Source organism: Syzygium oleosum, unplaced genomic scaffold (genome assembly GCF_021117445.2).
Source record: "Syzygium oleosum isolate NSW1041296 unplaced genomic scaffold, Sole_v2.1 Sole_v2.06, whole genome shotgun sequence".
NCBI lineage: Eukaryota > Viridiplantae > Streptophyta > Magnoliopsida > Myrtales > Myrtaceae > Syzygium > Syzygium oleosum.
The window spans coordinates 6,657,286-6,684,303 of record NW_026607490.1 but is presented as its reverse complement, the minus strand read 5'-3'; the positions used below and the strand labels follow the sequence as shown (position 1 = coordinate 6,684,303).

The window sequence follows — 27,018 nt, the reverse complement described above, 5'->3', positions numbered from 1 at the left end:
GACCCGTTTTGTAATTTTCCATCAAGTTTGGAGTTGTAATTTACATGTCAATGTCACGTGTTCATCTCCACGGTTTTTTTTTTTGGTCAGACATGTTGGTGTTTAATTAGCACTCTCAGTCCACATTTGAATGGAAAAATACAGATTTGTCCTAAGATTGTGACGTGGAATTAGTTTAGGGACTAAATTTGTCAAAAAAAAAATAAGGGCCAAAATTAAATAGTGACAATATAATGTAAGGACCATTTTTGTAATTATTCCTAATATTATCTTTTTGGAAAAAAAAGAATTGATAGGGGTTTTTTGTGCGTTGTTGGTCATGGGCATCAAATTTAATATAACGTGCATTACAATAATCCAATCACCTTTTATGATACTAAGAACTAGTTGTGTGGGCCCCGCTCTACATGGACATATATTGATAAACATATTTTGACATGCGTTAATTCTCTTTTCAATATGTGTTTATTGATAAATACATTTCCACATGTGTTTATTCTCCTTTCTGTTATTAGCATCACTAATTTTTGCATCATGTTATATTTATTGGGCTACCAAACCAGACATACAAAATGCGGCAAAGCTCAAGCACTGGGCTTACGTAATATGGATACCAGGTATCTTTCTTAGGATACACAGTTCAAGTGGCTGTACATTGATTTTCTTCTGCCAACTGCCCCAAAAAAAGGAACTTACTACGTCTCACAAAAAAGGACGAAAATGAAAAGGGTACCAATTATGGTAATTTTTTTTTTATAGAGAGTGAAAGTAGTAAGAATTATATTATTGTAAAATCTAAAAATGAGGCTATTATGTATCAATTCTATTATGAACGATAAAATCTCGTATATTTTGATAACCGAGCCAAAAGACCCACTGTTTCCTCTTCTTCTTCTTCCCATCCCGCCAATTATCTGGACCGTCAGCGCAGAGAGGGAAGCGAAGAACTCAAAAGATAGGAGTTCAACCACAGTGGCAACGCCTTGAAGACCTTGGCTCGCGCCATCACTCGTCTCTCCCGCGTCTCGGCAACGACCTCGCTATCCGAGCTTCGCCTTCCCAGGTGAAAAGCTAAGTAGTTGCTTCTTCGTGTGCCCTGGTGGTGAGTGATGCTTAGTTTAGATGCTATGCTATGCTGTTGTTAGGTCTTTGGCTCGTTTCGCTTGATGCAGTGTCCGATTGCCAAGTGCGTGGAGCTTTCTGCGGTGGATTTTGTTGAGCGTCAGAGGCGCGGCAATAATATTGATTTGATGAAAGGAATTTTTGAAGGTGAAACAATCGCAATTCGCGTCTTTCTATTACATATCTCAATTACAAGAGAAATAGACTATATATAGACCATAATTTGATTCGAAATAGGAAACCTCTTTCTAGGAAACCTATTCTAATTAGGAAACCTACTTGACTTAGGAAACTTTCCTAAAATATAACTAGAAACAATATCTCACAATATCTATCAAAATATGGAAATACGAACGACTCAAAAAGGAAACAAGTACTAACAAATTTGGTTTAATTTCTAACACTCCCCCTAAACCAAATTCTCTTCCATCGATCATTCCAAGTAGGCTCTTGAACTTTCGAAAAGCATTGATCTTGAGAGGTTTAATAAAAATATCTGCTACTTGATCTCCGATCTTCACATGCAATACTTCAACTTCATTCTCTTTAACCTGTTCTCGGATGAAGTGATATCGAACATCGATATGTTTACTTCGTTCATGAAAAACTGGATTTTTCGCCAAAGCAATAGCAGAAACATTATCAACAAAAATCTCCGTTGCTTTCTTCTGCTCCATAAGAATATCTTTGAGTAGTCTTCTCAACTATATTGCATGACAAACGCATGAAGATGCAGTTACATATTCAGCTTCACATGTCGACAGAGTAACACTTGATTGCTTCTTTGATGACCACGTGAAAGCAGTATCGCACAAGAAAAATACAAATCCCGTGGTGCTTTTTCGATCGTTGATATCTCCACCATAATCACTATCCGAATAAGCTCTAAGTTTGAAAGATTTAGAGCAATAATAGTGTAACCCATGAGAAATAGTACCTTTGATGTACCGAAGTATTCTCTTTGCAGCTTTAAAATGAGATGATTTCGGCTTCTCCATGTATCGACTAACAATTCCAACACTATACATAATATCCGGTCTCGTGCATGTCAAGTATCTCAAACTTCCAATCAAGCTTCTATAATATGTCGAATCAACATCGGCACCATCATCAAACTTCGAAAGCTTGGTTCTACACTCCATTGGTGTATTGACCGGCATATAGTTCTTCATGTTGAATTTTTCAAGGATATTTTCTGCATATCCTTTTTGAGAAATAAAAATCCCATCGGCACTTTGCTTCACTTCGATACCAAGGAAATAATTCATGAGACCATTATCGGTCATCTCAAATTCTTTCACTATCGATGCCTTAAAAGCATCAATCATCGCCGAATTATTTCCTGTAAAAACAAGATCATCAACATATAAATAGGCGAGTAGAATATCACCTTTTTCTTGCTTCAAATAGAGTGCATGCTCGTATGGACATTGAGAAAATCCATTCGCCTTGAAATATGCATCAATTCTGGAATTTCATGCTCTCGGTGCTTGTTTAAGCCCATATATAGCTTTCTTCAACCTTAGCACTTTGTCTTCATAACCTTTCACAACAAACCCCTCGGGTTGTTCAACATAAATTTCTTCTTCAAGGATGCCATTCAAGAATGCTGATTTGACATCCATTTGATAAATTCGCCAATTATTTTGAGCAGCAATGAAAATAATCAATCTAATCGTTTCCATACGGATGACAGAGGCAAAAACTTCATCATAGTCGATTCCGGCTTTTTGCTTGTACCCCTTCGCGACTAATCTAGCTTTGTACCTTGTCACTTCACCTTTCTCATTCTTCTTGGCCTTGTACACCCATTTAACACCAATTGATTTCTTGTCCTTCGGAAGATTAGCAAGCTCCCATGTTTGATTTTTCTCGATGGCTTCAATTTCTTCGTTCATGGCTTTCCTCCACTTTTCTTCTTTGGCCACATCATCATAAGCAAGTGGTTCATAATCTGCAAGAAGACATATAAGATAAAGCTCTTCGATAGCTTCGTAAATTTCAGACAATCTTCTCGATCTTGGCACTAGCGGTTCATCGACACTATTTGAAGAGGATAGTGTTGATGAACTTGAATAAGATGTTGGAGAAGAAGGTGAAGGTTGATCTTTCAACTCCGTTTGATTGGAATCATCACGAACATTCCCTTCTTCTTTTGGATTTTCTTCCCACATTCCATTTTCATCGAACTTGACATCTCTACTTACATACACTTTCAAAGTGTTAGGGTCAAATAATCGATAGGCTTTGGATGATAAGTCATACTCGATAAAGATGAGCTTTTTGCTTTTGTCTTCAAGTTTTGATCTTTTTTTATCTGGGACATGAGCATAGGCAATGCTTCCGAAAATTCTCAAGTGCGAAACACTTGGTGTTCTCCCGGTCCATGCCTCTTGTGGAGTTATGCTTTCAAGTCCATATGTGGGACATCTATTTTGAAGATAGATGGCACACGAAACAGCTTCAGCCCAAAGTTCCTTGGATAAATTTTTGCTCTTCAACATGCTTCGAACCATATCAAGAATGGTTCTATTTTTCCGTTCAGCCACACCGTTTTGTTGAGGAGAATATGGAGCCGTCAAGAAACGCCGAATATCATGATTTTTACAGAATTTATTGAATATGGCTGAGGTGAATTCTCCACCACGATCAGTCCTCAAAGCCTTGATAAAATAGCCGCTTTCCTTTTCAGCCAGGTTCTTGAATTGTTTGAAAATATCAAACACTTCTGTCTTTTCTTTCAAAAAATACACCCAAGTTTTTCGAGTAAAATCATCAATAAAAGTAACAAAATATCGATGATTACCATATGAGTGAGGATTGATCGGGCCACACAAATCATAATGAATCAACTCAAGTGGCTTCTTCGCTCGATAAGTCACCTCCTTCGGAAAGCTAGTTTTGGAATGCTTGCCGATAACACACCCTTCACATAATTGATCGGGATGATCAATATGTGGTAAGCCATAAACCATCTTCTTGCGAGAAAGCAAATTGAGTCCGCCAAAATTGAGATGGCCGAACCTCAAATGCCACAACCATGAAAGATCATCTACGCACGTCTTTAGACATCGAGACATCTCACTCTTTATATTAAGAATAAACATCCTGTTCTTCGACATCTTCACATTTGCAATCAATTTATTATTCCGATCTCTCAATATAAGATTAAGATCTCTCATATGAACAGTATAACCTTAAGTTGTCCCAAACTCAAGCTATTGCTTGACATCTTTGGAATATAATAAACATTAGTAATAAACTGACGTGCACCATTCTTTAAGCGAATCAAAATTGTACCTTTCCCTTCAACAAGAATTTTAGAGTTATCACCAAATGAGACACTCCCTTTAATTGTCTCATCTAACTCGGCAAACATCTCATTTCTCCCGCACATGTGATTGCTTGCGCCGGTATCCAAATACCATGTATCGCTTTGACCTTCTTCACATTCTTTGAATGCCAACAAGAGAACTTGATCGGCATCATTCACCAAGTTCGCCTTTTCGTCTGCTCTGCTACTTTCTTTGCTCCAGCAGTTATAAGCATAATGGCCAAGTTTATTGCAATGATAACACCGGATTTTAGATTTATCATACCATTGACTTGTCGAGTTCTTTCCTCTTCCACGAACACCTCTTTGGTACTGGTATCCTCCATCACTTCGAGCAGGATCTCCTCTGCTTCGTCCACGACCTCTTCCTCGAAAGTGACCTCGATCACGATCTTGATTTGTCCCACGATTTTGTACGGGATCTCTTCTTTGCTCCTTTTCATCTCGAATGGTCAATTGCGTTTGGAGAACTTCCTCCACCGGTTCAATCTTTTTCTTTCTAAACCTTTCTTCATGGGCTTGTAATGAACCCATAAGTTCATCGACCGTCATGGCATCCAAGTCTTTGGATTCTTCGATTGCAACCGCAACATAATCATACTTTTTGTCTAAGGACCGAAGTATTTTCTCAACAACACGAACATCGGAAACGTCTTCTCCGTTTCTTTTCATCTGATTAACAATTGCCAAAATTCTCGTGAAATAAACAGCAATCGATTCAGATTCTTTCATACGAATTACCTCAAATTCGCCTCTCAAGGTTTGAAGGCGAATCTTTTGAACTTTCTGAACTCCTTGATGTATGTTTTGAAGAATCTCCCATGCCTCTTTAGCGGTAGTGGCGTTCAAAACTTTTTCGAACATGGAATCATCTAACGCTTGATAGATGATCGACAGGGCATATTGATCTTTCGTTCGAGCCTTCTCCAAGGTATTCCTCTGATTCTGGTACAACGTTGCTTCATCCTCTGGCTCATCATAGCCAGTGTTAACAAATTCCCACACACCGTAGGCGCCGAGTAGAGCTTTCATTCTAACAGCCCAGTTACCATAATTTTCTTTGGTAAGACGAGGGTATTGAAGAGGAAGCTGATTGTTCGTTGAGGCCATGATCACGAACCGTAAGCTCTGATACCAATTTATTGAGCGTCAGAGGCGCGGCAACAATATTGATTTGATGAAAGGAATTTTTGAAGGTGAAACAATCGCAATTCGCGTCTTTCTATTGCATGTCTCAATTACAAGAAAAATAGACTATATATAGACCATAGTTTGATTCGAAATAGGAAATCTCTTTCTAGGAAACCTATTCTAATTAGGAAACCTACTTGACTTAGGAAACTTTCCTAAAATATAACTACAAACAATATCTCACAATATCTATCAAAATATGAAAATACGAACAGATTCAAAAAGGAAACAAGTACTAACAAATTTGGTTTAATTTCTAACAGATTTGAGTCAGAAGATTGCTGACCTAGGTTGCGATTGGCCCTGTCGACGATGATTAGAACTTGACGTGCATATATCTGAAAAGAATCTAATACTGTCGATAGGGTGATTCAAAGTCACCATGGCGATTCCCAGCTATAGCCAAGGGAACTACCACTACCAGTGCTGCTCGCAGAAATGGGGAAACCTTAGGAAAAAACACCTTGTGGATAACCGCCTTCTGTGGGTGCTGCTGTTCTGTCTTAATAATGCTTTCCTGGTTTGTCTAGTCACTTGGATGGTGCTGTATGGAGTTTTGCAACACTCTATAAGTCTTGAAACTGACATGTTTGAGGGAAAATATATGCAATATGCTGGGATAAGAATTTATAAGTCACATGACGTGTGTCCATGGAGATGAGCTTCTATGATCTCTCATCATGTAAAAGCAGCGTGAACTCTGTCAAACGGATTTCGCAGTGCCCCAAGAAGACCCATAAAGCCAAAGTATTCAGAATAAAAAGAAGGGGAATTTTCACTGCGCCAATTGTGAGTTTTTTTTTTCATGCATATGTGATGAATTTTAAGCCAAGTTCTTGTCTTATGTATGCAGGCATTAAGAAAACATACTGGATTACTTGCAATGTTGACTGCGACGTACATCAATTATCTTTGGACTGGAAAAGATACCCAAGCAATTTTGTAGTGAGGCCACGTGATCTGAACAGATTGCTTGCAAATTTTCAGTCATCCCTTCAGGAAACCACTATCATTGCAACTAAGCGCAACTCCGAACCTTCTGATGCTGCTAGTGAATTTGGTGGGAAAGCTGTTGAGTCCCGAAGCTACATTTATTCTACCAAAGGTAGACATGGACTTTACTCTTTTCAACCGAACATGGAGAAGAATATCATGGTTCAGATTCTGGTTGCAGAGAACGACTCTTTGCTGCACACTCAGCTGTGGATAGACCCTGCGGAAGAGTTTGTGCAGTATGCTCATAGCAGCAACCCAGTAGACGTGACTTTTGCTGTCAAAGAGTTGAAGGTATTCAATCTGATTTGTTCTTTTATTATATCAGATATCAAGATATTTGGGTCATAAATGCAGCTAAAAGTTCTTGGACATATGACTTCATTATCGAACTTATCTCCATTTCCTTAAAACGAGTCCACCTAATTGCCAAAATGCTATTGGAGTCACATTCAGGACCATCATTTATGTTGAAGTTTTTCCTTGTGTTTTCCAGTGAACATGATGATTTTTAACCTTTGTCCATCTCATGGAAATCCAGGCATTTCCAGCATTCTGTGAGGGATGTGAAGTGGACATTGATTTGTACTTTGAGAAGGCTGGCAAGTAAGTAAATTCTAAGTGCTCTTTTGTATCTTACCTTCTACCCAGTTTTGTTCCACGCTTCACTTCAATTTTGTTTATGCAAGTAGCTCAGATGTAATGTGTAGTTTTCATGCAATCAGTCCATAAGTGGTTTTACGGATGAATGATTGCTAGTTTATCTGCTCAGAGATCTAAAACATGCTAATACATATCTTCACGATGAAAATCGTAAAGGCCCATGCCAATTTTACTTTTGGGCTAAATGTCAAAAAACAAGAGACTATCATTGAAAGGTTGGTTGACAAAACATAGTGCGCCTTCGAATCAAGTTTGGATAATAATAGTTTAAGGAAGTTTAAGTTCGGATGGTAAATGGTTTATTTATCAAGTTTAATGCAAGATGCTAGTAAAGTATGCCAGCTAAAAACATCAATGCAAATTTTGATGGTTAATGTATGTCTTTTGACTTTTCTTTTTGGTACTAAGTGCAACATCTCTGCCATCACAGAGGGGCGTAAGTGCAACTGAATGCAAAATAGAAAAAAGAAAAGAACTTGATACAACTGCATGTTTTTATGAAACAGGCCTATTTTGATGGCCCCCAAAAATCAGCATTTGACGAAGCGGCCTCTTCCAATTTTGATGCTACACTCGTACTGGCCACCATGCTCATATCACAATTACATGAAGGTAATACTGGACCTTCGGCAAATGAAATGCCGGGCCAGGCTGATACTGGGGAAGCTTCTGGAGAACAGCCAGAGAGGAATAGAACAAGTGCTTCCGAGATTCCATCTAATCATACCAGAATATGGTCTGAACTCTCGGGTGAGTGATCCTTGTAGCACTATCATCTCAATGATGGCAAAGAAATTGAATTTGCTTCGCTCTAAAATGAAATGCTGTGTATGTCATCAGGAAGATTCTTTTTAGGAAGACAATAGGAAGTTATTTTTTGGTAATCAAAATTTGAGTGGTTTACTAACTTTGGGCAGGAAGTGCTGCGAAAAATGGCAGTGGTTCTGATGGAAGGCAAGTTCCAGACGAAAGGATCTTAAAAGCTGGTGGTCAGTCAGGAATCGAAAGGATTAGCACCATTCAATTATCAGAAGCTACATCAGCTGAAGGCAACATTAAAACTGGTCCGGAATCTTCATCTCTCAATGTCTCTCTCAGTTTGTGTGTGTATGATGAACATCATCTTTATCTCTCTAGGTCGCATTATTTTGTTGTCTCCTACAAATATTTCTTAGTAAAGTTGCTACTTTCTCAATCGCCTGTTTCCCTACTGTAAATGCTGCTTTGCAAGAAAGAATGCAGCTGAGGCCAATTGCTTGCGTGACTTTATCTCGGAGTCTTGCAAAATTTTACTCTTTATTCTTGCATCAAGAAGCAAAAGTTTCTGGCAGAAATTTATATATGTCCTACCAAACCTGTCGGCATTTCTTTTTTTCCACTCTTTAGTGCGACTGTCCACATGGTACCATGGACAAGGTGAAGCAAAACTATTTTCAGCTTTTTACTCAACCGTGAGCCCTGATAATATGTTGCACATACCTGTGCAAGTACCTATTTCTGGAAGACTGAACTCACATGCCTTTTTTGGGCTTCTCAGTATCGAGTCGATTAGGCTGCTCGTATCATGTCGTTTGTTAGTAGTTCTAAATGTTTTTAGAAGCTAAGGTACTGAACAAGATTGTCACTAACATAGCACTCACTAGCGCCATCATAAGTATGTTCGTGCAGTTATGTTAGTAGTTGAATTGGATAATCCCTCTAAAGCAATTTTCTTCATTCTTTTCTTGTCTAGATGGACATAGTTTTTCACAACGTCATCCGAGTAATTGGGTTGAGGCCAATGAGGATGAGGATGATGATAACAAGGATGGTGATGAACTCTGTGTTCGATCAACACCACCATAGTTTAAAGATCAACAGCATTATGTTTCCTGTTTAACTATGATAACCTTGCTCTCTGAGTTTTACGGGTAAGAGATTGTGCTTTCCAATGCTTGAGATATTTTTTCCTGTGTTCCTTCAAATACTTGGAGTTGTGTCTTGCTTGCTTTAAGTGTCCTTTGTCATTTTTTCTTTTCTCGTTTTTCATCCTACTTGACTATACGTTAGTGCTCGTGCCAATTTAACTAGTCCAGCATGCAACAAAGCTGCCATTTTAATGCACTTCTTTTTCCCCCTCTCTTTTGTTTTTCAGTATTAAGTTGATGTGCTTTGCCGGGTGAGGTATCGGTATAGGTATGTTTCTGCACTTTTATTCTATCACAACTCGTTCCTGGCTTCCTGCCAAGAAAAAAAGAGCAGTGCCGATAGATCCTACAAGAGTCACTTGCTTTATGGACAGAACCTGCAGTTTAGAACTATTGGAGAATGGAGATGGTGTTGAAATTGCTTGTAGTTTTTTCATTTGTACTAACCCAAATAGATCCCTTGCCGTAGAAAGCTTTTCTGTTTTGTCTTTTTGGAAACCATTTTAAGTTAATCGGTGTATATTAAAAAGGAAGGGGTCAAAAGGTTTTTGAGATGTTCATTTCTTAAAATCACATTCTAGAATGATTACGTCATTTTCAAACTCCAATCAATTCAGTTTAACTTTTCCTTGTCAGTTGTTTCCATTATCTATACTCATCGGTGGCAAATTTCTGGTGTTCTAATTTGTGTTAATATTTTCTGCTGAGGTAATTTGTGACAGTGTCAAGGTATCAAAAAAATTACTTAAAGCTCGGATAAGCAGTTTGTTCCGCAGGATAAGTCCATGTAAATTTCAGGACACGCAAGTTCTTGTGTCTGACTTTGTCCTCACACATTTTGGGTCTTGGCATCATGTCATTTTATGTTGCATTTGTCACCTCCACCCACGGTCATTCATCCGCGGACTTCAACCTTCAAGGCAAATGTCTTGATGTCTGTTCAGTTTTATTCTGTCCCATATGCACATGAAATCCGACATCTATCGTTTCATGTTGCCCATGACCTTTGGAGGCTGGGACCGATTAGCATTTATTTAGGGCGTCGCATTCATGATCAAAGACATTTGATTTCTCTCAGTGGCAAAGACATTTTTGTGCAAATTGTACTCTTTTTATAGTAGGGAAAAAAAACTTTTTTTGCGTGGATTTAAGGACCTAAATCTCAATCGGCTTGGTTCGTGTGCTAATACCATGTGATGACGTAAAATACATGACATGCACAAATGGCCGCCGTTGTTCGGCCATGCACTAGGCATGAGTACCTTGTTACATCAGCAAGTAATGTACGAATGAAATTACCGAATAATTTTGGTAAACCGGTCTTAAAAAAACATTAGTGAAAAATCATAGCTTTGGTAATCTGTTCAGTTATCTTATTGCGCGAGCAGGTGGGCTGGTGATGAATCAAGCTTGTACTTGTCCAGCCTACTCTAGGTGTGTATCCGCAAACGAAAACGAAAGAATAGTGAATGGGGATCGTGTGATTCCTTTCAAATCATTTCCCCTATTTCTCTCTAGCTCAAAAAAAATTGCCCAGTTTCTCCAATTTCATCATATCTCAATTTTAAATTGCACCACGATCGTAAGTAAAACTACCATCGTCATCCTATCCTGCTTTGAATGTAATAATAGTACATGAGGTGATTGTCTGAGTCAACATTGAAAGAGCAAGTGATTTGTAACTTTTTGACTCTTGTAAAAGAGGCATGCATCGATGATTGAGATATGCGGAGACACTCAAGACTTGCGAGATTATCTTGTGGGGTAAGGAACCACATCCGAGAAAAAGGGGTTGATAACTATCGACGATAGATCTTACTTTCAATAGATTTAAAACCACTTGATATGTCCTTAATTGCATGGTTTGCTTCAAGAGTTTGAGTCCCTAGAAACATTGAGAATAATAACCTGAATATATTAACAAATACATAAAAGGAATAGAGAACAAATCTCCAGGGTACAAATTGGTGTCCAAAAAAATTTGACATTTCCGAAAAATATTTTTTGAGTAATTTCCTAGAAAAATGAAAATAATTTTTCGGTATTTGGCCGAAATCTAATATTAAGTTGGAAATTGTCGTTTGAAATGGAAAACTTGCTTTTAATTTCCTAAATAGACATGCATTAAGTGGACTCTAGTGACTTGGGCGCAACAGCCAGGAAATCGAGCATGAGTCCATAGAAGCTAGGCCCAAGACCCGGGTGCCTGTGCCTAGCACCCCAACGCCCTAAGCTAGGACTATCAAGGCTAAGCTTGAGTCCACAGAGGCCAGGCAGAGGACTCCGACACTTGTACTTGGGTCCCCGGCACCTAGGCCTTGGTTCAAGGAGGCCAGGCACGAGTCCACAGAGGTCGGCCCCGAATGTTAGGGATCAGGCAGTGCACCGGGGTCCTACGGCAGGCCTTAATGGACTTAGGCTCGACTCCAACGGACCCAGCCTTCGCCCGCTGCCAAGGACTCTGGAATGGGCGTTGAGGTTCTCATGCCCATGTCTCTGACCCAAGTGTTAATGTCTAGTCTCATAATGGAAAATGATTTTTGAGTTTTTAAAGAAGAAATTATTTTCGTTGATTCATTTTCCTAAAAAATCCAAATGCCAAAAAATGAGGAAAATGTTATCTGGGAAAAAAATTTCGCGAAAAAAACGAAGCCTAATATCATGCAACTTTTCCAATATGCATAGAAAAGGGGTATGGATATCCTCTACCTCGAAAGCTGTTTCCGTTGGGGTCTCAATCAATTCTTACAATGATACGTGTAAATGAGGTATGTAGCAACGGTTGAGATATGTTGAGACACTTATAATATGTGAAAGCATCTTGTGGGATAAATAATCCACTTCCAAATGTGATGTTGGCATTTCTCTCTCGTCGAAATGGGATAAAGAAACCACATTGAGAAGGGATATAGAAACCCCAGAACCTTGAAACCTCGAATCTTGATCGAACGAATGAATGAATGAAGGAATGAAGCCAGGGAGTGGGGCTTTTATTTATAGAGAATTGGGCGTGCTAAATACGTTGAGTATCGACATACGGGACAGGACAATACGAGAATAGTGTTGAAGGTTGAACCACGTGTCCGAGGTTGATTGGCGTGCCAGCCCAGCAATGTGAGAGGGGAGCTTACATCGGCTAAAGTGGCCAGTCTCTGCTCTTCCTATGAAAGGCTTAGTAGATGTTGCGTGCTGCCTGCTCGTAAAAATATTTTACGCTGTAGATTCCACCGTGACGAATAAAGCAAATTACAGTACAACGTAACGTTATTTTCACGAACATCGACCAAATATCAGAATGATTTCTATTTAGTGCTTTGTCTATTGCGGCGCATTTGTATTTGAGGAGTTTCATGAGTTGTACTTTACGGCAACTTCGGTCAAGTATATGTTAAAGTAAAACACAGCTTGGGCTGAAAGTTTATTTTCAAGAAAGGAAATGGGTTTACTCATTTCGATCTGAATTAATTTTTGAATCTTAATTTTGGAAGGTCTGGTGTCGACCCTATTAAAACGCGAAAAGTGGCTCTATTAGAAGTTATGTTTCCTTCTATTTATCTAGCAAATTATTTCCTAATTTTTTTTTATGAATTTGTTTAATGCGGGAGCTTATAATACTTATCAAAGAAAGAACTTCACATATTACAACAGTATCTATATTCTTTCATAAATGGGTGAGATATATCGAGACACTCATGGTCTTGTGGGACAAAGAATCCACGTCCAAGAAAGAAGATCAGTGATTATCAACGATAAATCTTACTCTTTCATAGATTTATAACCATCGAATATGTCCCTAATTACATTGTTTGCTCGGAGAGATTGACTCACTGGGAATATCGAAAATAAAAATCTGGATATATTAACAAAAAAAGAAAGAGAGTAGAGAGTAGAGAACAAAACTTGGGGGCACAAATTGGTGTTCCAATACTCCCATCTATGAGTTTCTTGTGATCAAACAAGTGCAAGTTAACGGAATTTCTTATATTGAACCAAAATTACTCTCTTACTTTTCTAATGTGATTTCGCTTTGTTCTCAAGTGGGTTTATCTTTCGTTAAAGAACTTGTGGCCGGTTGCTTCCCTCTCCCATATGCCGCTTCCTCTATGCCTAGGAGCACATCTGGCTTAGTAATTTTCATTTGTGACTTGCAAAACATGTTGAGGTAGTATGCACAATATTGCTGAGGTTGGGATATGAGGGTCGGGTTAAAAACATCATCTAAATCAAAATTCATGGATTGGAAAATTAGTGAATGAGGATAATATGATTCTTTCTCAAATTCTCTTAATCAATTCCCCCGATTCTCTATGGCTAAAAGGAAAAAAAAAATCCCCTGTTTTTCCAATTTCATATTATTGCATCAAGATCTTAACTAAGCAGTATCATAGTATTCATCATCATTGTATGTGCTGCTTCATGATGTACGAGGTATTCGAAGTAATAATAGGACAACACAAGGTTCATGTTCAAGCCAGCATTCGGACACGCATCAAACCAACTCCGCAAGCAAACCACAACATCTAGAGAACCACAAACTGTCACCATTCTCTAGTTTGCTATGAATGCGAATGCCACCAGGACACAGAGAGCGACAATCGGCCAAGGCATGTCAGCAAGCAGAATGTACATTAACAGACCGCACTTGACACTTTCCAGAGCAGCAGCAAAGAGAGCGAACACAAGTCGGAACCTTGGGTTCATATCTTGCCCTCCAATCTTGACGATTTTGAGCAGTTTGTAGATACACATGAATTTTGCACAGGTAGTGTTGGCTGCAACACCCTTGAACTCGATGAGTTGATTCAGGAACCCCACCAGAAAACGAACACGGCAGGTACGTGCGACAATTCGATCTGCAAGCTCTGCTCCACCTCTTGGAAACAAATTCAGCAAGCCACTTGTTAGTGTACAGTCTTTTGGAAAAGCTCGAGTTTGAGCTCTTTCTGCATCACAAAAGACGGCAGTCTTTCCAAAAGCTTTCAAGAACTACCAATTTAAGTTCTAAAGGAAATTTGATCTGGTATGACACCAAGCTTCTGGTGCAAATCATGGCTAATGAGTCTATGCATTCCAGGAGTCTAACCTATGTATGCACTAGAGGAGTATAGCCCATCTATTGATCCATGGCTAATTAAGCTAGCTAAAACTCTTCTTTGCGATAAACTGGAACGTCAGAGTACCAGGGAATACCTCCTTAACACCTTTAAACCTTTCCTAACCTTCTCTTACAACACACTCACAAAAACAAGACCACCCAGATGACTACCAAGTAAGCTCCCTGCTTACTGGGAAGAAACAGAGTAAGGCTAGCTGCAGGTCTTCTCTTTTCTTTGGAGGAAAAGCTAAGAAGACTTTCAATTAATACGGAGTTCTCAATATGAGTTTCTCTTGACAAAAGAAAGCTGCAAAGTGCATATACAGTCGTGTCTCCTCATCAACGTAGCAGAATTTTCCCTCCCCTAGTAACTTTAAGAGAAGTTCGACATTCTTTCCAACTTCGTGATTTTCAAAATAAAATGGCAGTTATTATGGATTTCACTTTGGTCAGACAAACTCAGCCGTTTTAATGGAACTCATACTTGAGAGGGATCATTCCTGGTATTAGTCCTACCGGATTCTATTACCAAATGGATATCATGAAAATTTACCAATTCGCACAGAAAAAAAAGGGTCAATAACTACGAGAAGGCATTTTGCGTGCACAAGATATGCCCATTTCTGCCCTTTGAGAGCCGAATCATTATGAACATCTCAATCAATAAAAGGAAAAAACGAACAGATGAAAAAATCTGGATGGTTTAAAAATGGTGTTCTGACCCGACTCTCACAATCTAACCGAGAAACAGGTCATTTTTCTACAGGCAAGTGAAAGATTACCCTGGGCTCTTAAGTGAACAAGTACATCCTGGGACTAAAACGCAGGTTTTTTCGCCATAAAACAGCATTCACGTAATGGTATATTCAGTGTGACATATGATCAGAGATAGAAACAGGAAAGAATATCAAGATATTGACATGAGTTTCCTCATCAATCCTTAAACTTGCAGACGGAGCTGGGCTACGGTGCTTTTTCATATATTTAAGGCCGCTGAGGCTTACCTCCTACCACCAACGTGATCAGCTGGATTGTTGTTCTCCATTAACCTTCCCACTTTGCCTAAGCTCTCCTTTGCTTCCTGAAAATGTGGGCTTCTAAGTGTTTGCAGATTGCTGGCTTCTGAACGGAGTGCTTCAGGGGAATATGAGATGAGAGCAGCAGGGGCTATTTCCATACAAAAATGCCCAGCGATCGGACATTTACAGTAAGGTTGCAGGGCATTTTTGTAAATGCCCAGCAAACATATGAAAGTAGTGTACTACTTTCATATGTTTGCTGGGCATTTTGAGAACAGCTATAGAAAGGCCAGTCGCCGAGCGATCTATATCTGATGTGGGACCACAAAAACGACGAATGCCAAAAAGGCTAATCATATTTTAAAGTCCGCTTTATTTGCGCCATGACTTGAACGTCGAGGGTCGTACTCGCAGCACCCATTCGAACCCAAGATTAGCTTCTCTATTTTTCTTTTGTTCTTTTTGTTAATCTATCCAGATTTCTATACACGTGATTTCTAATGACGGAGGCCCTCAGAGCAGACAACATGTACTTAGAGGCATATTCAGTCATTGTAGACCCATCAAATATAAAGATTTATTGCTAATAGTCATTAATCCTTTTTTTTTTCTTTTGGACGGGGAATTTTTATCCCATATAATGGTATCTCAACCGTCAATAAATGCTTTATTTACATGCATCTACAGTTGAGAATTGGTTAAAATGCCAATGGAAGCACCTTCGAAGTAGAGGATCTTCATCCTCCTTTGTTATTTACGTTGGATAAGTTTCGTGATATTAATTTGGTAAATTAGTTTAGGTAAAACTCATGGCCAGAGTAATCCCTCTCCATAAGTTTTAGTACCTTTACAACTGCTTACTTATATGAGAAAAAAAGAATCATACTTAAGCTCCATTTATTTTACGAAAAATTAATGATTTGAAAAATATTTTCTTAAAAATGATCACTTGTATCACTTACAAAAAGAAATAAACAAAAAATATTTTTATTACTCACGAAAATATTTACGCATAAATTGTCAAGGATTTTTCTAAAATCTCGAACTTTGAAAAAATGCGAAGAAGCCTCTATCCCATGCATGAGGAGACCTCACATTCACTAGCCACTGTCCCATGCACGAAGAGGCTGCACATTAACTTTGTTGCTTTCTTTCGTTAAGATAAACTCTTTCTTCAATTTTGGTTTAGAGAACAAAAAAAATTTCAAATAAGAATATGAAGTGAATTTTGTCTCTATTAAGGACATGAAGTGACCAGTCAATCTTAAATAAAGGTCTAAACTCACTAGTCGACTAAATGTTTGCCGGTAAACATTTTCTAGAAACTAGAATAGGAGCAATTTTGTACGAAATTTGCAATTTAGTAAAAAATAAGAAAATCCCCGACTTGAATTAGAATTAGGGATCTTACTTCAATTTTTCACGTTTTCTTCTTCCTCTTCGCCCTATCCTCAACCGTTTCGCGCTCAGTCCTCGCTGCTCCTTGCCCAATCCTCGTCTCTCGCCGTGAGCTTCAGTCTGTCGTCCGCCGTCATCTCTTCTCTCCCAAGTTCCGTCGTCTACAAGCTTGAAGTCCATCGTCCCGAGCTTCAAGTCCGTCGTCCTCGAGTTAAAGTCCTTTAGCCCGCTTTTGCTCTCGTGCATATTTTCTTCTTCAGTGCCGCTTAGTAAAGGAATTTGGTGCTACATGAGGCTCCGGTGGTTACTTTTCATGAATTCCGTCAATGGCGGGAAGCATGGGGTTGAGCTCAAGCTTCGCCTTCACCGCCTAACCGCTGAAGAACAGGTACGAGAGATGTGGCAGTTGGTGTTTAGTTTAATGTAATTGTGCGATTTATCTTTGCATAGTTAAGCATGCGCTCGAGCTCTCTCGCTTCGTATGGTAGTAACTGTATAAGGGTACCGGTTCACGGTGGCGTTCATTGACAAGATCGGAGGGTTCGCAATACAATCGATGGGATTCTTCTTCGTGACAGTGTTCATGTTCGCTTTGGCCATCCCTTACCACCACTGGACCTTGCCGGACAATCGAACGGGGTTTGGGATCATGTGCACGCTCACCTTCTTCTTATGTGTTTATTCTTTTTTGGGTTAATACCCAAAAAAACCCCAAATCGGTACACATGTGATAAATTACCCCAAATTAATTTTTTGACTACAAAAAACCCCTCAAACTGGTACTTATGTGACAAATTTACCATTTCGTTAAATTTTACTGTCAAATTACTGAGTTGGATGACACGTGACAGTTAATGGGTGTACCGATTTTGGGTATTACCCTCCGTTTGTCACAGGTGTACCGGTTTGTGATTTTTTGGAGTCTTAATCCAATTTAACGGAAACTAATGAAGGGTAAATTTGTCACTAACGCACCAGTTTGGGATTTTTGATGGTCAAAAGAGTAGTTTGAAGTAAATTTGTCATGGATGTACTAATTTAGGGTTTTTGGTTGTCACAAAATTAGTTTGGGGTAATTTATCTTATGTGTACCAGGTTGGGTGTCACAAAATTAGTTTGGGGTAATTTATCTTATGTGTACCAGTTTGGGGCTTTTCGTGATATTAGCCCTTCTTCTTTTAACATCCATTTATTTTGACATGCGCTTATTCTCCGATTTCTTATTAGCGTCACTAATTTTTTACATTGTTTCTTTTTGGGCTTGTTATCCACCGGGCATTCGAAATAACCAAATAAAAATATCCGTCAAACCAGACAGACGAAATGAGGCCGAAAGCTTAAACTTATAATTTTGCTAAAAAAAGACGTATAATGGGAATTCTTTTGATACTCGTATAATAGAAAAATTAGGAAATTAGAGTTCGAATACTATAACCTTCATTAGAATTTCGATTTTTATTTTCTAAAGTATATGGATTTCTTTAATACGTGCTATGCTCTTTAAATGGTATTTCCCTTTAATCATAGTGGCTAAGTTAAAACTCGAGGTCATCTCTTCCTATCCATTATTTAAATTCTATTTGAATTATGTGATTCAAAACATAAGTTGTTGAACACATCTCTTACGAGTTTATATAAAAAAATTCAAAACATCACTTCCTCTCCATTATTTAAATTCCATTTGAATAAATTAAAGCTTTTGAGCTTCTCTCCTATCTATTTTTTTATAATAAAATTCAAATTGAGTGGAGTTTAGATAAAATTATTTCCAATTTTTATTTTCTTATAAATGTACTTATTTTGATAGATATAAACTATATTTAAGTAAGTGGATTTCCAACGAAGAAAATAAAAATCAACATAACCTCAATATGTATGTTTCAAATAAATCAAGTTGCATACTCATTTTCTCAAATTTTTGCTAAGTTTAATAGACTACATCATTTATTTCGTTGTGTTGTGCTGAACTAAGGACTATATCATTTAAATAAAATTTGTATCGTTCAAGAATGTCCTTATTTGAAAAAATGAGGGCATTTTAGGCCCTTATTTGAAACAATGTCTACTTCAAGCCTTTATTTGATAAAATGATGGCACTTCATTCAAGAATGTACTTTATTCGTTGTTTAATAAGTTTTACTTAACGAAACAAATAATGCGATTCATTTCATTATCAGTTAAATATATTTGATTTAATTAAATAAAAGTTATATCATTTAAATCAAAAAATTATATCATTTAAGAATATAGTAAGAAATTACGTTTGAAACAAACTGTATGTTTAAGAACATATTTGAGATACTTCTCCATATCTATCTTTTAAAATTTTAAAATCAATAAAATATAGATGGTTAAAGATGATATTCGATAAACTAATTTATCATTGGTCGAATGTGGCAATGCGACTAAATTATGCCATGTGTCTTACCATGTACCCACATTATTTTTAAATTTAGATGTTTGGCAATACCATTCCCGGTGTCTTGCCATATAATATAACTCATTATTTTTTATTATGTTAATTTCATTTCGTATTTATCTCGAATGGATGGAGATATAGGAAATAAAACAAAATAACTATCAACAAGTTACACGTAATTATTATTCATCGAGTTAATGTTTATGTAATTAATTAAATTGTATTATTAAATCAAGCGAATTAAATAAAATATTTCACTGAATGTAGTAGATAAACTTTATACCATGCTTGCTTTTATTGGGAAGCTCTATTCTTTTGTATATTACTATTTTACTTTAAAAGTTGTATCTTTTAAGTTTTTTACTTAATTAATATTATTATAATCTTCAAACGAAGCAAGTTATTGGTTACTAAATCTTAAACTATGAGTTTAAAGGCAAATTTCCAAATAAAAGTTCGAAGTGTCCTCATTTTCTCAAATAAGGGCCTGAAAAGTGAACTTTGTCTCGAATAAAAGCATGAAGTGCTCTCATTTTCTCAAATAAGGACTTGAAATTAACTTTGTTTCAAATAAGGGTCAGAAATGGCTATATCGGTCTCAAAAAAAGGCTTGACCTCATGAGCTAGTAATGGCATTTTCGTCTTTTACTTTTTTGGTTTTTTTCTTTCTTTTTTCCTTTTTCTGTATTTTTCTTTCCATAAAAAAACTCAAAAACTCAAAAAAGGCTAAAACTTTACAAAAAGAAACACACACACACACACACACACACACACAAGCCCTCCACCTCATCGCTGGTGGGGTAACAACGATGGCAAGCGGGGTTGCCAGCCACAGGCTGGCCAACCAGCCCTCCCACCTGTATTTTTTCTTTTTAAAAAAAACTTTATTTTTTAAAATTTTTAATTTAATTTAACTAAAATTTAAGTTAAAATTGTCTTTGGATAAAAATGTCCTTGACTAGTCGGCGAGGTTAGGCCCTTATTTGAAACTATTATAGTCATTGCAGACCTTTATTTGAAACAAGGTCCACTTCAAGCCCTTATTTAAGAAAATGATGGCACTTCAAACTTTTATTCGGAATTTTCCCTAGTTTAAATGGTTCCACATTGATTTTCTTTGGCCAACTACCAAAAAAAGAACGAGTACCGTCTCGAAAAAAGGACAAAAACTATAAGATACATATTATTGTAATTTTTTTGACAGAACATGGAAAAGTTCACATTTATATTATGATAAAATCTAAAGATGTTGTTATTACAAATCAACTATATCATAAAAGAGAGGGAAAATTCCATTTTGGTACCTAAAGTGGAAGTTTTTTCTCAATTTGGTACCCAAAGTGGATATAATATCAAATAAGGGCATGAAATGCTTAATCAGTCTCAAATAAAGACCCAAAGTGCTCAATTAGTCTCAAATAAGGGCCTGGGTTTGCCGGCCAGTTAAATGCTCACCGGCCGGCAAGAAAGTTATTATTTCGGCACTAGAACAGTAATTTTTTATTTTTTTCTTTCTTTTTTTCTTTTTCTATTTTTTTATTTTCCTTTTCCTTTTCCTTTTCTTTTTTTTTTCTTCTCTTCCCTCCGCCGGCCAAGGAAAAGAAAAAAAATAGAAAAAGGAAAAAAGAAAGAAAGAAATAATAAAAAAAATAAAAATTACTATTCCGGTGACGGAACAGTAACTTTCTTGTCGATCGGTGAGCATTTGACCGCCCAGCGAACCCAGGCCCTTAGTTGAGACTGATTGAGCACTTCGGATCCTTATTTGGGACTAATTGAGCACTTCAGGTCCTTATTTGACACTATATCCACTTTGAGTACCAAATTGAGAAAAAGCTTCCATTTTGGTACCAAAATGGAATTTTCCCTAAAAGATATAACTAATTTGATTACATATATTATAAATATATTATCTTTGATAATCAAATTTCGTTAGTATTTCACTTTATCTGATAATAATAAATATAAAAAACTAACATACTCACCTGGGTAAACATCGGTAATATAATCGTATATTTGGGGCAAAAATTGAAAATTAACGTGTTATATCATTGATTTTAAGAACAAAGGAACAAAATCAAATACTATTTGGCAAGATGTCATTCGCAGCCAAATCTCCTCTTCTTCTTCCAATCCCGCCAATTTTTCGGCGACCGCCTCATAGAAAGTCTTTACCGTCATCACTGCAGAGAGAGAGAGAGAAGCGAAGGAAGAGCTCAGAAATGGAGTTCAACCTGAGCGGCAACGCCTTGAAGACCTTCGCTCGCTCCATCACCTGCCTCTCCCGCATCGGCAACGACCTCGCTATCCAAGCTTCTCCTTCCCAGGTCATTCCTTCGATTTCTTCTTCTTCTTCTCCGTCTCCGTCTCTCTTCCCCGCAGCTCCGGTCGAAAATTTCGCGCGTCGCGGCTGAAATCCATGCCGATCGTTCCTCGGCTTCATCCATCGAGTGAAAAAGCTGAGGAGTTGCTTCTTCGTGCGCCCTGACGAGCGATGCTTAGTTTAGATGCTATGCTATGCTGTTGTTAGGTCTTTGGCTCGTTGAGCTCGATACGGTGTCCGATTGACACATTTGAGAGTCGTTCCACCGATTGCCGAGTCTGTGGAGCTTTTGGCGGTGGATTCGAGGCAGAAGTTTGTTAACCTAGGTTGCGATTGGCCCTGTCGACGATTATTAGAACTCGACGTGCATAAAAATCTGAAGTGACTGAATGTATCTAATACCGTTGATGGGGTGATTCAAAGTCATTATATCGTGAGACTAGGGCAATTCGCAGCTACAGCCAGGAGAACTATCAGTGGTACTCACGAAAAATGTCAGAATGGTGAAACTATAGGAGAAAAACCCTATGGATAACCTTCTATGGTCGCTGCTATTCTGTCTTGCTGGTCTTTCTAGTTACTTTGATGGTGTTATATGGAGTTTTGCAACACTCAATAGGTGAAAGCACGATTGCGCTCCCTAGCATATCTCTTATGTGACCATACTTTGCACGACTTCCTTTTGCCTCGTCACATTTAACTACCAATGGCACTATTTGATTTGAAATTAGAATAGAAATAGTATTGATCTGTGTACATATATTTGTCAGTTTATAGTTGTAAGCAACTTACAAACACTTACAAAGTACTCTATGCAGGCTGTCTGTTCTGTCCTTAGAACACCTATTACAAACATTGATTATTTGAGTGTGCAATTACCAGACATCAATGCATCAAAAGTTCAATGGGCTCTGCAGTGCTTCAATGGTAAAACCTTTCAGTCGCATGCGTGGTGCTCTGAATTCATTATGTTCGAAATGGTGTATTTGATGGTTAAGATTGTAAGCTCGTGTCACAGATGGAAAAGTTAGCGCGCTACTTTTTCCCCCTGAAATAATCTCGCTCCAATTTATAGAAAAACAGCAGAAATGAAGTCTTGAAACTGACATGTTCATTGAGAGAAAATGACTGCAAGATGCTGTGAGAAGCATTTATACGTCAGGTCATATGTGTCCATGGAGACAAGCTTTTCTAATTTCTCATCATGTAAAAGCAGCATGAACTCCGTCAAACGAATTTTGCAGTGCCCCAATATGACCAATAAAGCTAATGAATTCAGAATAAAGAGACGGGGTAGTTTATGTTAAAAATTGGATTCCAATGTCTACTGCTTTTACTTTTTTTTTTGATAGCCATTTACCATTTTAAGTCTGACTCAGTCATGCTAACTACATACTATTCAGTATGTTATCTAACTGCAATATAAATCAGAGGCTGGCACCTGTCAAACCTGCATTAATTTGATAAGAAGCTGCACCACGCAGAGATACATGTTTATCTCACTGCGCCAACTGTGAGTTTTTGTTCATGCATAAGTGATGTTGTCATATGCATGCAGGTATTAAGAAAACATACTGGATTTCTTGCAATGTTGACCCCGACATACAACAATTATCTCTGGATAGGAGAAGATACCCAAGCAATTTTGTAGTGAGGCCTCGTGATCTGAACAGATTGCTTGCAAATTTTCAGTCATCCCTTCAGGAAATTACTATCATTGCAACGTACGCAACTCCGACCCTTCTGATGCTGCAAGTGAATTTGGTGGGAAAGTTGTTGAGTTTCGAAGCTACATTGATCCTACCAAAGGTAGAGATTAACTTTATTCTTTTCAATCGAATATGGAGAAGAATATCATGGTTCAGATTCTGGTTGCAGAGAACGACTCTTTACTGCACACTCAGCTGTGGATAGATCCTGCGGAAGAGTTTGTGCAGTATGCTCATAACGGCAACCCAGTAGACGTGACTTTTGCTGTCAAAGAGTTGAAGGTGTTCCATCTGATTCGTTTTTTATTATATTAACTATCAAGACATTTGGGTCATAAATTCAGCTAAAAGTTCTTGAACATATGACTTCACTTTCAAACTTATCTCCATTTCCTTAAAATGAGTCCACCTAGTTGCTGAAATGCTATTGGAGTCACATTCAGGACCATCTTTTATGTCAAAGTTTTTCCTTGTGTTTTCCAGTGAACATGATAATATTTAACCTTTGTCCATCTCATGGAAATCCAGGCATTTCTTGCATTCTGTGAGGGATGTGAAGTTGAGATTCATTTGTACTTTGAGAAGGCCGGCAAGTAAGTAAATTCTAAATGCTCTTTTGTATCTTGCCTTCTATCCATTTTTTTCATGCTTCACTTCAATGTTGTTTATGCGAGTAGCTCAGATGCAACAAGTAGCTTTCACGCAATCAGTGCGTAACTGGTTTTATTAGATGACAGATTGCTAATTATCTGCTCAGATACCTAAAAGATGCTAATGCATAGCTTCACAATCACAATTTTAAAGGCCCATGGCACTGTTACTTTTGGGCTAAATATCAAAAAACGAGAGATTATCATTGAAAATTTGGTTGATAAAACATAGTGCGCCTTCGAATTAAGTCTGGATAATAATAGCCTAAGGAGGTTTAAGTTCAGATGATAAATGGTTTATTTATCAAGTTTGATGCAAGATGCTAGTAAAGTATGCCGGCTGAAAATATCAGTGCAAAACCTGATGGTAATATGTCTTTTGACTTTACTTTTTGGTACTAATTTCTTGGTTTCAGATGCAACATCTCTGCCTTCACAGAGCGGTGTAAGTGCCAATGCAAAATAGAATAAATGGTTTTCACCCTCAGCGGAGACCTTTGCTCGCTCGATCACTTTGCTCTCACGCGTCAGAAATGACTTCACTATTCCAGCTTCTCCTTCCCAGGTGAATCAATTTTCTTCCACGTTTCTTCTCCTCCTCTGACTCTCTCACCCACAACTGCAGTGAAAAAGTTTGCGGTCGCCACTGAAATCCATGTCAATTAGTCCTCAGCTTCATCGATCTAGTGAGAAGCTAAGTAGTTGCTTATTTTTACCCTGACGAGTGATGTTTAGTTTAGATGCTATGTTGTGTTAGTAGGTATTGGCTCGTTTCACTCAATATAGTGTCCGATTGAGAAATTTTAAGTCTCCTTCAACCGATTGCCAAGTCATGAAGCTTTTGGTGGTGGATTGGAGGCCGAAATATATTAACCAAGGTTGTGATCAGCCCTGTCGATGATGATTACTACTTGACGTGCATAAATCTGAAGTCATTGAAAGAATCCAATACTGCTGATACTTGATGGGCTGATTCAAAGTCATCACATCCTAAGCCTAAGGTAATACACAGCTATAGCCAGCAGATCTATCAGTGCTATCGTGTAAAATGTCGAATGGTTAAACCATAGTAAAAAACCTACGGATAGCCTTCAATGGGTGCTGTCCTTCAGTCTTGAAAGTGCTTTCCTGGTTTGTCTAGTTACTTTGATGGTGTTGTATGGAGTTTTGCAGCACTCAATGAGTGAAAGCACGATCACATTCGCTTGCATAACTCTTACATAGCCATACTTTTCATGACTTACTTTTGCTTCGTTGCATTTAATTACCAAATAACAATAGAAAGTTCCAAGTTCTAGGGTCATGTTTGGCACTAGGCACCATTTTTACTGATTTTTAGTGTACAAATCACCTTCTTACTTGTAGATATCATATTAAGATTATGATATTCTTATAAAACCTCTAGCTTTCCTTTCACACAGTCGATTCGTCAAGATCTGCCTATCAATTGATTACCTTCAAGCTAGACCTCTTTGATATATTGACAGTATCTAGCGCACAGATTCAATGCCAACCTTCTTTTGAAGGTACGGTGTCATTGCTCATCTTAGTGAGATAATTTGACAGTTTGTAGTTGTAAGCCACTAACAAAATAATATGTGCATGCGGTCTGTTATGTCCTTAGGACACCTATTACAAACATTAATTATTTGAGTGTGCAATTACCAGACATCAATGTGTCACAAGTTCAATGGACTCTGCAGCGCTTCAAAGGTAAAGGCCTTTCAGTTGTGTGTACGGTGCTCTGAATTCATTATGTTGGAAATGGTGTATTTGAAGGTTGAGATTGCAAACTTGTGGGCATAGATGGAAGGGTTAGAGGATTCCTTTGTCCCCCTAAAAATAATCTCGCTCCAACTCTATTAAAAAAAAAACCAGCAGAAATGAAGTCTTGAAACATGTTCATTGGGAGAAAATGACTGCAAAATGCTGTGATAAGCATCGTCGTGTCGTATGTGCCCATGGAGATGAGCTTCTACATATTCTCATCATGTAAAAGCAGCGTGCGATCTGTCAAATGGATATTGCAACGCCCCAATTTGACCCATAAAGCCAACAGGTTCATAATAAAGCGACGGGGAACTTCAGATCAAACGGATGTTGCAGTCCTCAACGCTCGCGTTTACTCTGTGACCTGAAACAGATCCGATCCTCGATGGGGTGGGCCGGTCCAGGCCCAAAATCCCTGCTGCATGGGATCATTGAGAACAATTAGGCCCGTACTAGAGATAATGTGTTTATGGACCATCCTAGAAAAAGGAATTTAATCAATTTGTCCTAGAGTGAGTGCCGGTTAATCTCTACTGTATAGAAAACAAATCCAATGAGGATTTCAACCTCAAACTTTTATAGAAAAGCTTTAAGAATTGCTTGCATTTTTCTTAAATATATCATTGTGAACAAAATGGAGAAAATTGTCGTTTAAAAATAGTTTATGTATAATCCTCTAAATATCTTTTTAACGTTCACTATAAATCTTACAATCATTTGACTTTTTGCCCTATATTAAGATTTATTTTTATACTTGACTTCCATAAATTTAATTTTTTTTTCCACATGCATGCGTGTACTCTTTTCATAGTAGGGGAAAAAAGCAACTCTCTTAGGCTCCGTTCGTTTGGCGGAAAATATTCTCCTTTTGAAAAATATTTTCCTGGAAGTCATTTTCCTGAAAAATATTTTCCTGGAACACAATTTTCTGGTGTTCGGCTAAAATCTGAAAAAGTTTTGGAAAATATTTTTTGGTGTTCGGCGACCGCCGATCCGGCGGCGGCGACCGGCGGCGGTGACCGCGGCCGGCGGCAGCCGACCGCAGTGACCGGCGGCCCAGCACCGGCGGCAGCGGCCGCAGCGGTGGCGGCAGCAGGCGGTGGCCCAGCGCTAGCGCCAGCCGGCAGCGGCAACAGGCGGCAGCCGGCGGCAGCGGCAGCAGCGGCAGCGGCGGCGGCGCCGACCAACGATTGGCGGTGACCGCGACCAATGGCCGTGGTAGCGATCGGGCCGTCGATCGGCGCGCGGTGACCGTCGAGCAGCCGTGCCGGGGCCGTGGGCTGGAGCGGCGACCACGCGGCCGGCGGCGGCAGCCGGCGGCGATCGGCGGCGGCGACCGACGATCAACTTCCTCTCCCGAGAAAACATTTTCCCTCCATGGGCAATTTTGTCTTCACTTTGGGGAAAATGATTTCCTCTTTGTGA

General features: G+C 38.4%; 1 protein-coding gene and 1 pseudogene across 1 annotated transcript in view; both read left to right on the top strand.

Annotated features, from left to right (window-relative positions):
- Positions 1-11,052, top strand: part of LOC115664620 (uncharacterized) — a 103,389-nt pseudogene extending 92,337 nt beyond the window's left edge.
- Positions 1-27,018, top strand: part of LOC115694558 (uncharacterized) — a 118,803-nt gene that overhangs the window by 16,672 nt on the left and 75,113 nt on the right. Inside the window, exons 3-5 of the mRNA XM_056312074.1 lie at positions 22,283-22,391; positions 23,023-23,273; positions 23,369-23,455. Coding sequence (XP_056168049.1) covers positions 22,283-22,391; positions 23,023-23,273; positions 23,369-23,455 — 447 coding nt within the window. The remainder of the gene's footprint in view (positions 1-22,282; positions 22,392-23,022; positions 23,274-23,368; positions 23,456-27,018) is intronic.